At 42.7% G+C, this 13,508-nt stretch overlaps 2 protein-coding genes across 3 annotated transcripts in view; both read left to right on the top strand.

Moving 5' to 3' along the window:
* Window positions 1-1,084: 1,084 nt before the first annotated feature.
* LOC112825777 (toll-like receptor 2) lies at window positions 1,085-1,897 on the top strand (the record flags this gene model as incomplete). The annotated part of the gene is made up of 1 exon (XM_025873923.2): window positions 1,085-1,897. A coding segment is annotated over one exon (798 nt), but the record flags the coding sequence as incomplete, so codon positions are not given.
* Window positions 1,898-3,927: 2,030 nt separating this feature from the next.
* The window catches only part of TLR2 (toll like receptor 2), a 12,310-nt gene continuing 2,729 nt past the window's right edge, over window positions 3,928-13,508 (top strand). Inside the window, exon 1 of one of the 2 annotated variants that reach the window (XM_025874343.2) lies at window positions 3,928-4,239. The gene's annotated coding sequence lies outside the window, so the exon portion shown is untranslated. Of the gene's footprint in view, window positions 4,240-4,365; window positions 4,469-13,508 lie in introns of those variants that run through there. The other variant, XM_025874342.2, reaches the window with a different exon arrangement.

A 13,508-nucleotide genomic window follows, 5' to 3' on the forward strand; every position in this document is an offset into this window, starting at 1 on the left:
TGAGAGGTAACAGAAGAGTACCCTACGGTCAAGCCCATAGCGAAAAAACTAATATTAAAATGAGCTAAAGTAGTAAAACAGTAAAATTTGAAAATTAGTTATTAGAGGTAGAACTGAAAGACTGTGTACTTCAGGAAAATTGCGAGAATTTTTTTGAGATGATGGAACTTTAAAGACATGCTTTTATATTAACTAAAGATATTTACAGTCGAAACTGCCCAAGTCGGCTTGATACCTTAACTTCTGTCACAGTATTTTAAATCCCCAAGGTACTTAGATCTCAGTGAAAATCTGATAGTTGAATAACTGAAGCATTCACTTTATAAGGATATCTGTCACTCCCTGCATACCTTGAATTTAAGACAAAATCAGGGCGCCTGGGTGGCTCAGTTGGTTAAGCAACTGCCTTTGGCTCAGGTCATGATCCCGGGGTCCTGGGATCGAGTCCCACGTTGGGCTCCTTGCTCAGCGGGAGCCTGCTTCTCCGCCTCCCTCTGCCTGCCATTCCCCCTGCTTGTGCGTTCTCTCTCTGTCAAATAAATAAATAAATAAATAAATAAATAAATAAATAAATAAATAAATAAATAATCTTTAAAGAAATAAAATAAGGGGGCGCCTGGGTGGCTCAGTCGTTAAGTGTCTGCCTTCGGCTCAGGTCATGATCCCAGGGTCCTGGGATCGAGCCCCGCATCGGGCTCCCGGCTCCGCGGGAAGCCTGCTTCTCCCTCTGCCACTCCCCCTGCTTGTGTGCCCTCCCTCGCTGTGTCCCTCTCTGTCAAATAAATAAATAAAATCTTTAAAAATAAATAAATAAAAATTAAAAAAATAAAATAAAAATTAAAAAAAGACCAAATATTCTATAAAGTTCGGAAAATGTTCCTCACCCTAGAAAAACCTGACTAATCTTAATCTTGGTAAATGTACACTTGGTTCTGTACCTAACACTTATCAGTGGCCAGAAAAGGTCGAATATGCAAATTTATCCAACACAGAAGTATACAGTTTAACCCACAGTGTTTCCCAGCCACGAGGCATAGTAGCCGTTAGCAGTATCTTTTATTTTGCCACAATTTAAAGAACTTGACCCTTTCAGGTATGTGCTGAAGACACAACCAGATACTTCCTTCTGGAAAATAATACTTTCTCTTCAGAGCACCCTGATTCTTTTCACACACTGGAGGCTCTGGACGCCGGTGGTAACAATTTCCTTTGCTCCTGTGATTTCCTGTCGTTCACGCAGGAGCAGCGAGCGCCGGTCCAGATCCTGATCGACTGGCCGGAGAACTACCTGTGTGACTCTCTGTTCTCTGTGCGCGGTCAGCAGGTTCGGGACACGCGTCTCCCGGCCTCTGAATGCCACCGGGCCGCTCTGGTGTCTGCCGTGGTCTCTGTCCTGCTCCTGCTGCTTCTGCTCACGGGGGTCCTGTGCCACCGCTGCCACGGGCCGTGGTACCTGAAGATGATGTGGGCCTGGCTCCAGGCCAAAAGGAAGCCCAGGAAAGCGCCCCCCAGGGACCTGTGCTACGACGCCTTTGTGTCTTACAGTGAGCGCGATGCCTACTGGGTAGAGAACGTGATGGTCCAGGAGCTGGAGCACTTCGACCCTCCCTTCAGGCTGTGTCTTCATAAGCGGGACTTCATCCCCGGCAAATGGATCATCGACAATATCATCGACTCCATCGAGAAGAGCCACAAGACCATCTTCGTGCTGTCTGAAAACTTCGTGAAGAGCGAGTGGTGCAAGTATGAGCTGGACTTCTCCCATTTTCGCCTCTTTGATGAGAACAACGATGCTGCCATTCTCATTCTTCTGGAGCCCGTTGGGAAAAAGGCCATCCCCCAACGGGAAGTGTTTGAGTTGGAGAATAATTCTAGTTTTTAAAATGCAAATATTCATACAGTGAAATATTCTCAGTTTTCAAAACTTCGTTCTAGGTTGAGTTAGAATTTTACTCTTATTTCGCACAGGCCGTATTAAGAACATTCTTCAAAAATTGCAGATGTTAGCGAAATCTTTTCAGAATAGAAAAATTTTGAGGAATGGGCATTTGTGTTTGCAAAGGTGTATAAAAGAGTGCAGGGAGGGGCGCCTGGGTGGCTCAGTCGTTAAACATCTGCCTTCTGCTCAGGTCATGGTCCCAGGGTCCTGGGATCGAGCCCCGCATCGGGCTCCCTGCTCCGCGGGAAGCCTGGTTCTCCCTCTCCCACGTTCCCTGCTTGTGTTCTCTCTGTCAAATAAATAAAATCTTAAAAAAATACAAAAATAAAAAAACAGTGCAGGATTATATTAGATTTTCATTAAGTGATTTTTGACAGATGTATTTCTTGGTATTTTATGTAACTATTACAAGGCGCTTTATATGAAAAAGACAGACTCTGAATTTTGATAACTTCATTTTAGAATTTCAGTCAGTTGCTCAAAAATATAAATATCTACCATGAGTTATCCCTTCCCAAACACCTTTTCATATTCTGTGCTCATTTTCTAACCTTAAAAAATAAGATTTATAGTGAGTTGTAGGTCTTATGCCAAAAAAAAGCAGACTGACTAAGGAATCTTGGAGTGTGATCTGGGTTTGTCGCCTAGCTGTGAGCCACGTGACTTAGGAGTTCTCCAATCACTTGAGCTGAAGGTGCAATAATATCAGAACTATTTATTTCATGTGTTCTTATGAGATTCAGATGAAAAGATATATTTGAAAGTGATTTGAAAACGTTTATGAATCTTTATTGTACACAGATGACACTGGTAATAACTTGTGGGTAAATAAATGATTTCTCCCTGACTTTGCCAGACATTCTAATTGGCTTTGGGATACAAAGCAATAACATCAATCTAGGCATTTCAACTAAAGACATAGAGAGACAGAAAAGAGGGTTTTTTTTTTTTTTTAGATTCGGGGGGAAATATTGGAAAGAAGTTTTCTGAGGTACACAATTGAGAACTCATGAGAAAGAGAGGTGGGAATTTTGTAGGAAGAAGAAAGTCTTTCAGGCAACAGCAGAGCCCGGATCATTAGGGATAGAGACAAATACCCACAGTCAGTAACCTGTATAGAAAATCAGACTCCACCCTCTCAAGTTCACATTCATTCATGCCTGTTAAGTTCGCCCCTATTGGAACCTTTCATGAGGATTAGGGATGTGGAATAGGGCAAGACAGGAACCCTGGATTTAGGGTAAAATTCTCATTTCAAATCTCAGTCCTGCCACAACTTGCATGGCATTTCTTCCTGTGTAAAAGAGAAGAATGTTTTCTCAGCCTTAATTTGTGAAGATCAAATGTAATTGTGAATATAAAGTGCACTGTATGAATATTATTAAGGCAGTTTAATTTTTAGAAGGTAGTTTGTTTCCCTTATAAATATTCTTCACTAGGTCCTGCGGCAATGAAAAAAGCCAATCTAAGACTGTTTTTGGAATTACTTTCAGAGGCAGGGATGGAAGGAACAAGGTTGTGATTTGGATTCAAAATCTTACGGGTAAGTGGGAGCCCCCCATCTTTCATGGTCAGAGTAGGGATGTGACATAGGACCTACAGTCAGTGAACCACCAGGGACTGCCCCAGGATTGGGGAAAAAATGTCCTTATCTGCTCCTCGGGCAAAATGTTGCTCAGTCTGGACAGTGACTGGTAAGCTATTTTAATATAGGCGAGCATAGCCATGCTGGTGGGAGCGGACCCTGGGGATATACTGGCCCGTGAATACATGCTGAAGCAGGGCAGGGTGAGAAGCATGAATCTGAGCTCCCGACTGGAGCGAAACGGAGGGCAATTTCAAGACTGCGTTTCCGGGAACGCGAGGCTTTGAATGCCAGAGCTTCAAGAAAATACTGGTTGGGTAACTAGCCTCTGATTTCGAAATCTTCCTCTGTGCTTCGGGAATTCACGCACCGCGGCCGCTGGCAATCTCGGTTCTCTTTTCTCCGCCCCTGACCTCCAACAGCCCCAGAGCCCTCCTCGGACCCGGGCTGCATGCCGCCAGCCGCCACCTCCGTCAAGGTCACCTGACGCAGCCCGGAGCCAAGGCCGGCGGCGCGGGGCCACAGCGCCGGGCGTGCGCACCGAGCTCGGGCCTCACCTCCCCTTGCGCGGCGGCGCGACGGGCGGTCCACGCAGCCGGCGAGGAGGGACATCCGCCCCGCGCATTTTTCCTTTCGCTGCTCGCCTCGGCCCCGGCGCGTCGCGTCCGGAGGCGGCGAGGAGGCGCGGCCCGCCTGTGGCTCCGTCGTCTCCCAGGTACGTCGGGCCGCGCGTTCTCGCCGCCGCGCCCCAAAGCTCCCCCCCCCCGGCCCCGCAGCCGTGCGCCGGCGTGCGCTGGGCGCCGAGGCGGTCGCGGGGAGTCCCCGCTTCCCTCTCGCCGGCGGGCGGGCGGGGGTTGGAGGGAGAGCCCCCCGGCACGAGGACCCGACCCGACGCCCCGGTCTGCGCGCCACCCGTCTCTCCGAGCAGGGGCGACGACGGTCAGGTAAGGGCTTGCAGGTGGCACGCGTGCGTCCGGCTGGGGGTGTGTCTGCGTTCCTTGGTTACTGCAGGGACTAAACTCCGCACGTTGGATATCCTTCGCTGTGAGAAGTGGGAAAGGGTCGGGACTCGGGATCCGCCCGGGACTCTCGCACCCTAACCCCGAGCCCGGCCTCTGCGTGTTTCTCCAGCCTTAAAGTAGCTGAGTTATGTCTCTGATGAGAAAATAACTCAGAGCATTTAAGTTTAGGTGAGTTCTTTAAATAAGAATGCCCTGAAGTACCCTTTCAAATTCTCCAACTTCTATAAATGAGAACTTGTGTTTAGAACTTACGTGCAAGACAGGATTGTGTTTTTTACTCTTTTTGGGGGGGAGGGGCGGGAATTGATTGCTTGATTAGGTGTAAACAGCTCAGCTGGCTGAGATGATGCTGTCTTGCAGAAGGTCTTGTCTGCACTTTACTAACTCAGATCTTTACCAGAAAAGCAACCGGTAGATAGGGTGGCCTGACTTGAAAGCAGAGACTAAAAAAAGGAAATGGCAAACATCCTATTTGAAAATGGCTTATTCACCGGTATTTTAAGTTTCTTCCTGTTCTAAGCAGAGAACTTTTGCATCTTTAAACTTTTTATGATGCACTCAATTTGTGAAAATTGCCAGAAGTTTACAGCATGTTTTGTAAGTTTCTAAGCTATCAGTTAATTTTTTTTAAATTTCTTTAAGAATTTGGCTTGGTTGGTTAAATATCTTTATTTTGATTTTCGTGATTGAGCATGATTTATGGTTAAACAGCATTGTGAGTGTGACATTCTTATAAAGATCTAATAAATGTAAGTTGTATTTACTCCTTATAAATAAGAGGCTTGCTTTTCAAAAATACATTTCCCCCCACAGTAGCATTTAAAATTTATATTACTTCTTCCTCATACCAAAAAGCCATGCCTGAGTCTTTGGATGCTGTCTTCTTTCTTATCAATTATTAAATTAAAAAAAATGCAGTTGTTGCTTCTTGCTGTCTACTCTTACCAGGTTTATCTTCCAAATTGCGGAAGAACATATGTTTTGGGGTACTTCTTTCAATGATGGACTATGGGTAAAAATTATTTTTTTGCTTTTGAGTGTCTGAAAATGTCTATCTCACCTTTACTCTTAAATGATAATTTAAATGGGTCTTGACGTCTAGATCGGCAGGTGTGTCTCCTCTGCCCTTTGAGGATATCATTACATTGTTTTCAGGCTAGGTGAGGAATTTTTATTTATTTATTTTTTTTGCTGGGGATTCAATATGCATTTATAATTTGGTGACTTATTTTTTTTTCCAATTCGAAAAAAGTGTTTAGTTATTCTGTCTTTTAATATTTGGATCCACACCAGCATACACGGCAGGCCTGGAGTTCTGATTTCTTACAGGAGATTTCTGGTAGGCTGGCTTTTAGCTAGGGCCAGAGGGTAGAGATTTTTTAGATCCCTGTTCACATAAGGAGTAGCCTTTTCCCTGCCTGTGGCTTTATGGAGAGTGCACTTTCAGTTCCCAACCATGCACTGGGCCCTGCGTCCCTTCACCACTCCTGCTACACCCAACCATTATGGCCCTAGCCCTGATGTGGGTATCTGGTCGTTGTTTTGCTGGGGGCCATGGACCTTCAACTTTCTCTCAATTCTGGAGCAGCAGATGTACATAGCATAAGTTGCCTGTCCTGCCAGGCTTACTTGTCAGACTGCCATCTTTTCCTGGCTCTTGGGCCAGTAATGCCTCACCGCTCTGTCGATTTTCTGAATTCTTTAAGCAGATGATTTTATACTTTTTCCAGACCCACAACTCTCGTTAGATCGGATCCCACTCAGTCTAACTGTAGCCACTGCTCTTCCCTTTCTCAGTGTCTTACTCCGCGGAGCTCTCTGCCCCACGCTGTGATGTAGAGGGGAAGTGGGAGGAGAGGGATGTGACTCTCATCTTCAGTGTCAGGTTGTTAGCGGTAGTTTTGGCATCACCAGTAATTATTATTTGTTGAAAAGTCACCATGTAAACTTCATACAAATATTAGAATATTTGTATGAAATAGCCCAAGGTCCCTGCTCTTATGAATTTTACATTTAAAGACAAAAGGCTAGGAAAAATTAAAAAATAGATGTATTTGACCTTTAAATCTCAGCTGAAAACTGGTATCGATTTCTTAAGATTGGTGCTATTTATTACAAAATGGAAATGATCAAGTAAATTTTGGTTGCCCAGAACTAAAAAAAATCATACTAACATGACTTTTTTCAATAACTGATTCAGGAGAAAGACAGTGGGATAACTATAGTACCAAATAGTAATCTCATTTCGTCTTCCCCCTGTCAATTTTAGAGGTGGGGACAGTACTGGATCTGTAGTCTTTATGGTTCGTTTCCGTTGCCCACTGTTGCAGCTCTTCTCATACGCAGTAGCTGGCTTCCTGTAGTACCTGGTTGTTTTTTTTATGGTGTCCTGGACATGCACTTCGAAAAACTGTTTGTAGGAAGAAGTTTGAGGCCTCGGATAATCTTAGCCTCTTCTAGAATTTCCCTTTGCTTCTGCAGGTACCTGTGAGCACTAGCATTCCAGAAATCGTTTTCATCCATTTTCAGAGACCGAGACTGTCTGAGCCATCCAGATAAATCAGAGCTGTGCTACAGTCTCCCTGAGGGCTCGGTTTCCCCTGGTTCAGCTTTACCTTCCCATCCATGATTGCCCCAGACCTTAACCTTAAACTCCCTGTCCTTCAAGGCTATCAGTGTCATGTAGCCTATCAGACGAGGCTTACTGTGTTCAAGGTGATGAAGGACGAGACTGAAAATTTTGGCAGAGAACTGGAAACTATAAAAAATGACATAGTGGATGGGGAAAAGAACCAAAGAGAAGTTAAATAGATGAAAATGGCAATAACCGCAAAATTTAAAAGCCATGGATGGATCTGCCAGTAGATTAAGCATAGCTGGAGAGAGAAGAATAAACTAGAAAGTGGATCAGAAGAAAACAGCAAGCCTGAAACTTGAAAGGCAAAATATGGAAAGAATGGAAGAGAAGGAGGCCTAGAAAACAGAGCTAAACTAGTGCTTAGATGAAAATGTCTGACTTTAAATGAATATATTAGAAATGAAGAATGGCTGAAGATTAATGAGCAAACATCTACCTTAAGAAATTGGAATAAGAACAGTAAAATAAATCTAGAGAAAGTAGAAGGAAGGAAATTGTAATATAAGAATAGAAATTAGTGAAATAGAAAAGAAATAGAGGATCTGTGAAATGAGAAGCTGGTTTTTGAAAATGCTAGTAAAAAATGATAAACCACTGACAGTCAAGACAATTAAAAAAGGCACAAAGAACTCATCTAAGGAATAAGACAGGACATTAAAATAGTAAGAGCATGTTCTGAGTAACTGTGTCAATAAATTTAAAAATTTAAAAGAAAATGATAAATCCCTTGAAAAAACACAATTTACCAAAAGCTGACAGATGAAGAAAAAGAACATCTGAATAGTTCCGTAGCTGTTAAGTATATTTAATGTATTTTACAAAATCAAGATAAATGTATAGATAATAACAAAAACTGCAGGCTCAGAAGGTGGCATTGGTGAATTCTACCTAAGGAAAGGAAATGTATAGGGCAGTTTTACTCTGAATATGGATGCAAAAGTTCTAAAGAAAATATTAGTAAATAAATATATCCAGTAAAATATAAAAAGGATAATATATCCAGACTAACGGGTTTATTCTATTTTTTTTTAAAGATTTTATTTATTTATTTCAGAGAAAGAGAGATGAGAGATAGCACGAGAGGGAAGAAGGTCAGAGGGAGAAGCAGACTCCCCGCTGAGCAGGGAGCCCGATGTGGGACTCGATCCCGGGACTCCAGGATCATGACCTGAGCCGAAGGCAGTCGCTTAACCAACTGAGCCACCCAGGCACCCGAGACTAACGGGTTTATTCTAAAAATGCAATATTGTCTCAACACTAAAGTGATTAATGTAATCACTAGTATTAGCAGGGTGAGGGAGAGAATTCATGTTATTATTGCAATAGATACTGGAAAACAAAAGAGAGTTTGATAAAATTCAGTATTCAGTAATCAAGAAAACAAAGGTATACAGATTGGAAAAAAGAAAAAAATTATATATGGGTGATATGATTGTGTACATAAAAAATAAAAATAATCTACAAACTGTGGAATTACTAAATCAATTTAGTAATTTTGCTTACGTGCATGGTAAACCCATAAAATTTAATTGAATATATATATACATATACACACACACATACACACGACACACAAGTACATATTATTATTTTCAAAGCTTTGAAAATATCAAATGCCTAAGAATAAATCTCATAAAATACACTCAAGATATCTATGCAGAATACCATAAGATGTTCTTGTGATAAATTAAAGAAAACCTAAATAAATGGAAAAATGTATCCTCACGAATTGGAAGATTTAGTATTGTAATGATGTCAGTAATTTCCAAATTGATCTACAGATTCATGGTATTGCCAGTTAAAATGAACAAGTTTTGTTTTTGAAACTGATAAGCTGGGGCACCTGGGTGGCTCAGTTGGTTAAGTGTCTGACTCTTGATTTTGGGGCTCAGGTTGTGATCTCACACTCCTGAGATCGAGTGCCCTGGGTTGGTCTCCACGCTCAGCTTGAGTCTGCTTGAGAGTCTCCCTCTGCCTCTTCTCCCACTCACACTTTCTCTCTGTCTCTCTCTCAAAATAAATAAATAAAATCTTAAGAAAAAAGAAAAAGGAGCTGATTCTGCAATTTATAAGAATATGCAAAGGGCCAAGACTAACCAGGCCTCACTTGAAGAACAACAACAAGCAGGAAGGACTTGCCCTCCGGGATATTAAGATATGTTATATATTTAATATAGTGTTACCAGTACAAAGATAAGACAAATAGACATTGGATCAGAATTGAGAACCCTGACAAAAATGAACTATTGGGATTTCATCAAGATAAAAAGCTTTTGCACAGCAAAGGAAACAGTCAATAAAACCAAAAGACAGCTGACGGAATGGGAGAGGATATTTGCAAATGACATATCAGATAAAGGGCTAGTATCCAACATCTATAAAGAACTTATCAAACTCAACACCCAAAGAACAACTAATCCAATCAAGAAATGGGCAGAAGACGTGAACAGACATTTCTGCAAAGACATCCAAATGGCCAACGGACACATGAAAAGGTGCTCAGCATCAGGTCAATACAAATCAAAACATCAGTGAGATACCACCTCACACCAGTCAGAATGGCTAAAATTAACAAGTCAGGAAACGACAGATGTTGGCGGGGATGCGGAGAAAGGGGAACCCTCCTACACTGTTGGTGGGAATGCAAGCTGGTGCAGCCACTCTGGAAAACAGCATGGAGGTTCCTCAAAAAGTTGAAAATAGAGCTACCCTATGACTCAGCAATTGCACTACTGGGTATTTACCACAAAGATACAAAGGTAGGGATCCGAAGGGGTACGTGCACCCCAATGTTTATAGCAGCAATGTCCACAATAGCCAAACTGTGGAAAGAGCCTAGATGTCCATCAACAGATGAATGGATAAAGAAGAAGTGGTGTGTGTATACACACACACACACACACACACACACACACACACACACACAATGGAATATTATGCAGCCATTAAAAAATTGAAATCTTGCCATTTGCAACGACGTGGATGGAACTAGAGGGTGTTATGCTGAGTGAAATAAGTCAATCAGAGAAAGACAAGTATCATATGATCTCACTGATATGAGGAATTTGAGAAACAAGACAGAGGGTCATAGGGGAAGGGAGGGGAAAATGAAACAAGACGAAACCAGAGAGGGAGACAAACCATCAGAGACTCTTAATCTCAGGAAACAAACTGAGGGTTGTTGGAGGGGAGGGGGGTGGGAGGGATGGGGTGGCTGGGTGATGGACACAGGGGAGGGTATGTGCTATGGTGAGCGCTGTGAATTGTGCAAGACTGATGAATCACAGACTGTACCCCTGAAACAAATAATACATTATATGTTCATAAAAAATTAAAAAAAAAAGAATTGAGAGCCCTGAAACACAGTCACCCCTATGAGGACATGTGGCTATTGGCAAGGGTAAATATTATTGATTGTTTCCCCAAAATGATCTTTTTAAAAATGGTGTTGGGTCAGTTGAATATCCATATTGGAAATAAAATGAATCCTGTCCACTACCTCAAATACGAATCCCTAAGAATGAAAGGCAAAGCCATAAAGATTTTGGAGAATAATAAAGAGGGGTGCCTAGGTGGCTCAGTCTGCCTTCGGCTCAGGTCATGATCCCAGGGTCCTGAGACTGAGCCCCGCATTGGGCTCCCTGCTCAGAGGAGAGTCTGCTTCTCCCTCTGCCTCTGCTGCTCCCCTGCCCCCTGCTCTTGCTCTCTCTCAAATAAGAGAAAGAAAGAGAGAGAGAGAGAGAGAGAGAGAGAAAGAGAAGAAAGAAGAAAGAAAGCAAAAAGAATAAAGAGAATATTTTCATGATAAAGATTTTTTAAACAGGCCACAAAAATCACTACTAAGAAACAAAATAGAAAAACGTAAGAACATCTGTTCATCAAGAGTCTGTGTAGAAAGTGACAAGGAAAGGCGCAGAATGGAAGAAGAGAGAGCCATACCTTGTTTCATTGCATGTGGCAGGTACTGTGTTTTTCACAAGTTGAAGGCATGTGGCAACCCTGCATTGAGCAAGTCTGTTGCTGTCATGTTTCCATGCTCATTTTGTGTCTCTGTGTCACATTTTGGTGTTTGGTGTTAACAGAAAGTTAACCATATGGATTTCAAATTTTCCATGATTATTATATTCATTATGATGATCCCTGATCAGTGATGATGACTCACTGAAAGCTCAGATGATGGTTAGCCTCCGTTAGCAATAAATCATTTTTAAATGAAGGTATGTACTATTTTTTTTAAGACATTGCACATTTAACAGACTACCGTGTGGTATAAACAGAGCTTGTGTGTGCACTGGGAAACTAGAAAATTTATTTGACTTGCTGTATTGGGATAGTCATTTTATTGTTGTGGCACTGGGCCCGCAGTATCTCTAAGAAATGCCTGTACTTGTAACACATGTATCTTCTATGTTGAGACGATATGTCTTTATATATATGTATGATATATAAGTTATTACATTAATTATTAAATATATAGAATTTAATATTTATAATAATTATTATAAGGGTGACAACCCAGTACAAAACAGACCAAACACTGAAACAGTGCACATTACAAATGAGGATTCCAAATGATCATTTGCAAAGATGTTCAGACTCATTATTAGTCCCAGAAACGAAATTTAGGCTACAAGGAGTTGGCACTACCTCCCTACCAGAATCGCTGAAATGAAAAAGACTGGCCGTGCACAGTGGTGGCAAGATACAGAGCAGTCGGATTCTCACACAGTGCTGATGGGCATGCCAACTGGGGGGGTGTCCATACATTGGGAAAGAATCAGAAATGTCTCTCTATATGGACATAGGAAGATGTCAGGCTACATTGTTAGGTCTCAAATAACTATGCATGGTGTGGCCCCGCGTATCCAAAACAGACAGGAGACGATGCAAAGCAATTGCATTGGGGTGGCCATAAAAACATCTGGCGGCAACAGCTATTAAATTTCCGAACCAAGTATGTATTAACATTATGTATGTTTTAATTCTCTGTGCCTATAAATTATGTAGCCTAGGCCTTGATAATCTCTCATTCTGTGAATGTGGGAAATTAGTTTTACCTATAAAAAGTGTTGTTCTTGGGGTTACATTTTTAAAAATGTTTTGTACAGTTTGTGTAGTGAGCAAATACAGACAAAGGAGTGCAGGCACAAGGAATGAGAGAGCTGAGGGGCGCCTGGGTGGCTCAGTTGTTAAGCGTCTGCCTTCGGCTCAGGTCATGGTCCCAGGGTCATGGGATTGAGCCCTGCATCAGGCTCCCTGCTCAGCAGGAAGCCTTCTTCTCCCTCTCTCGCTGGGTCTCTCTCTGTCAAATAAATAAATAAAATCATAAAAAAAAAAAAGGGAACGAGAGAGCTGAATGGAGCCAAAGAGGGATACAGGGCCCAGAAGGCGGGCAGAGAGAGAGAGAAAGTGCTGGATTCACGGTTGCAAGGAATCTTGCGGTGGTGGAGGGTGTGCAGACCGCTTTATTTCCTCCACATTCATCTGAATAACCCATGCAGACTGAGCACTGCTTCTGCACTTCTCTGCAGGAAGGGAAGGTTCTGATGGTCTGATTGTCCCTCAGCCCAGCAAACCACCATGCTCTGCTGGGCGTGCCGAGCATCCCTCCTGCCTGCTAGTGGTAAGTGCCAGACAAGCTTGAGGAGCATGGGACCTTTGTCTTTCGGTGAAAGCATGCTACCACCCGAGCTGCGCTCAGTGAATCCTTGTCCAGTGAGAGGTGTGGCTGGGCTCTGTGAGATCTCTAACTCATAGGGGGCATCGAGGCAAGGAGGAGACATGCTTAAATACAAGAGCATTTGAAGTGCAGGAGTCAGTGATTGCAAATCCATATGGTTAAGCCTAGCTCATTTCTTTTTTTTTTTGTTTTAAAGATTTATTTACTTATTTTAGAGAGAGAACGGGAGCACGAGCAGGGGGTGAGGAATGGCAGAGGGAGAGAAGCTCAGTGGGGAGTCCGATGCAGGGCTTGATCTCAAGACCCTAAGATCATGGACCTGAGCTGAAGTCAAGAGTTGGACGCTTAACTGAGCCACCCAAGCCTAGCTCATTTCTTAACCTGCTTCCTTATTCATCCTTCCATTCATTCATTTAGTCATTCTTTCTCGGCTCATGCTTAGTGAGTCCTTCTCTGTACTCCCAGATGGTATTGGGCTTTTAAGTCATGGCACAGGGGCAGAATCTCTGTGTTGGTATTGCTGGATGTGTCAGGGAATTCATTTGTTATCCCCGTTCATACATTCCATTTGCCTCTCTGTTATTTCCTGGTAGCTCAGTGTGTGTGTGTGTGTGTGTGTGTGTGTGTGTGTGTGTGTGTGTGTG

The sequence above is a fragment of the Callorhinus ursinus genome, unplaced genomic scaffold (genome assembly GCF_003265705.2).
Source record: "Callorhinus ursinus isolate GAN/ISIS: 27379988/994484 unplaced genomic scaffold, GSC_fseal_2.0 scaffold4, whole genome shotgun sequence".
Lineage (NCBI taxonomy): Eukaryota > Metazoa > Chordata > Mammalia > Carnivora > Otariidae > Callorhinus > Callorhinus ursinus.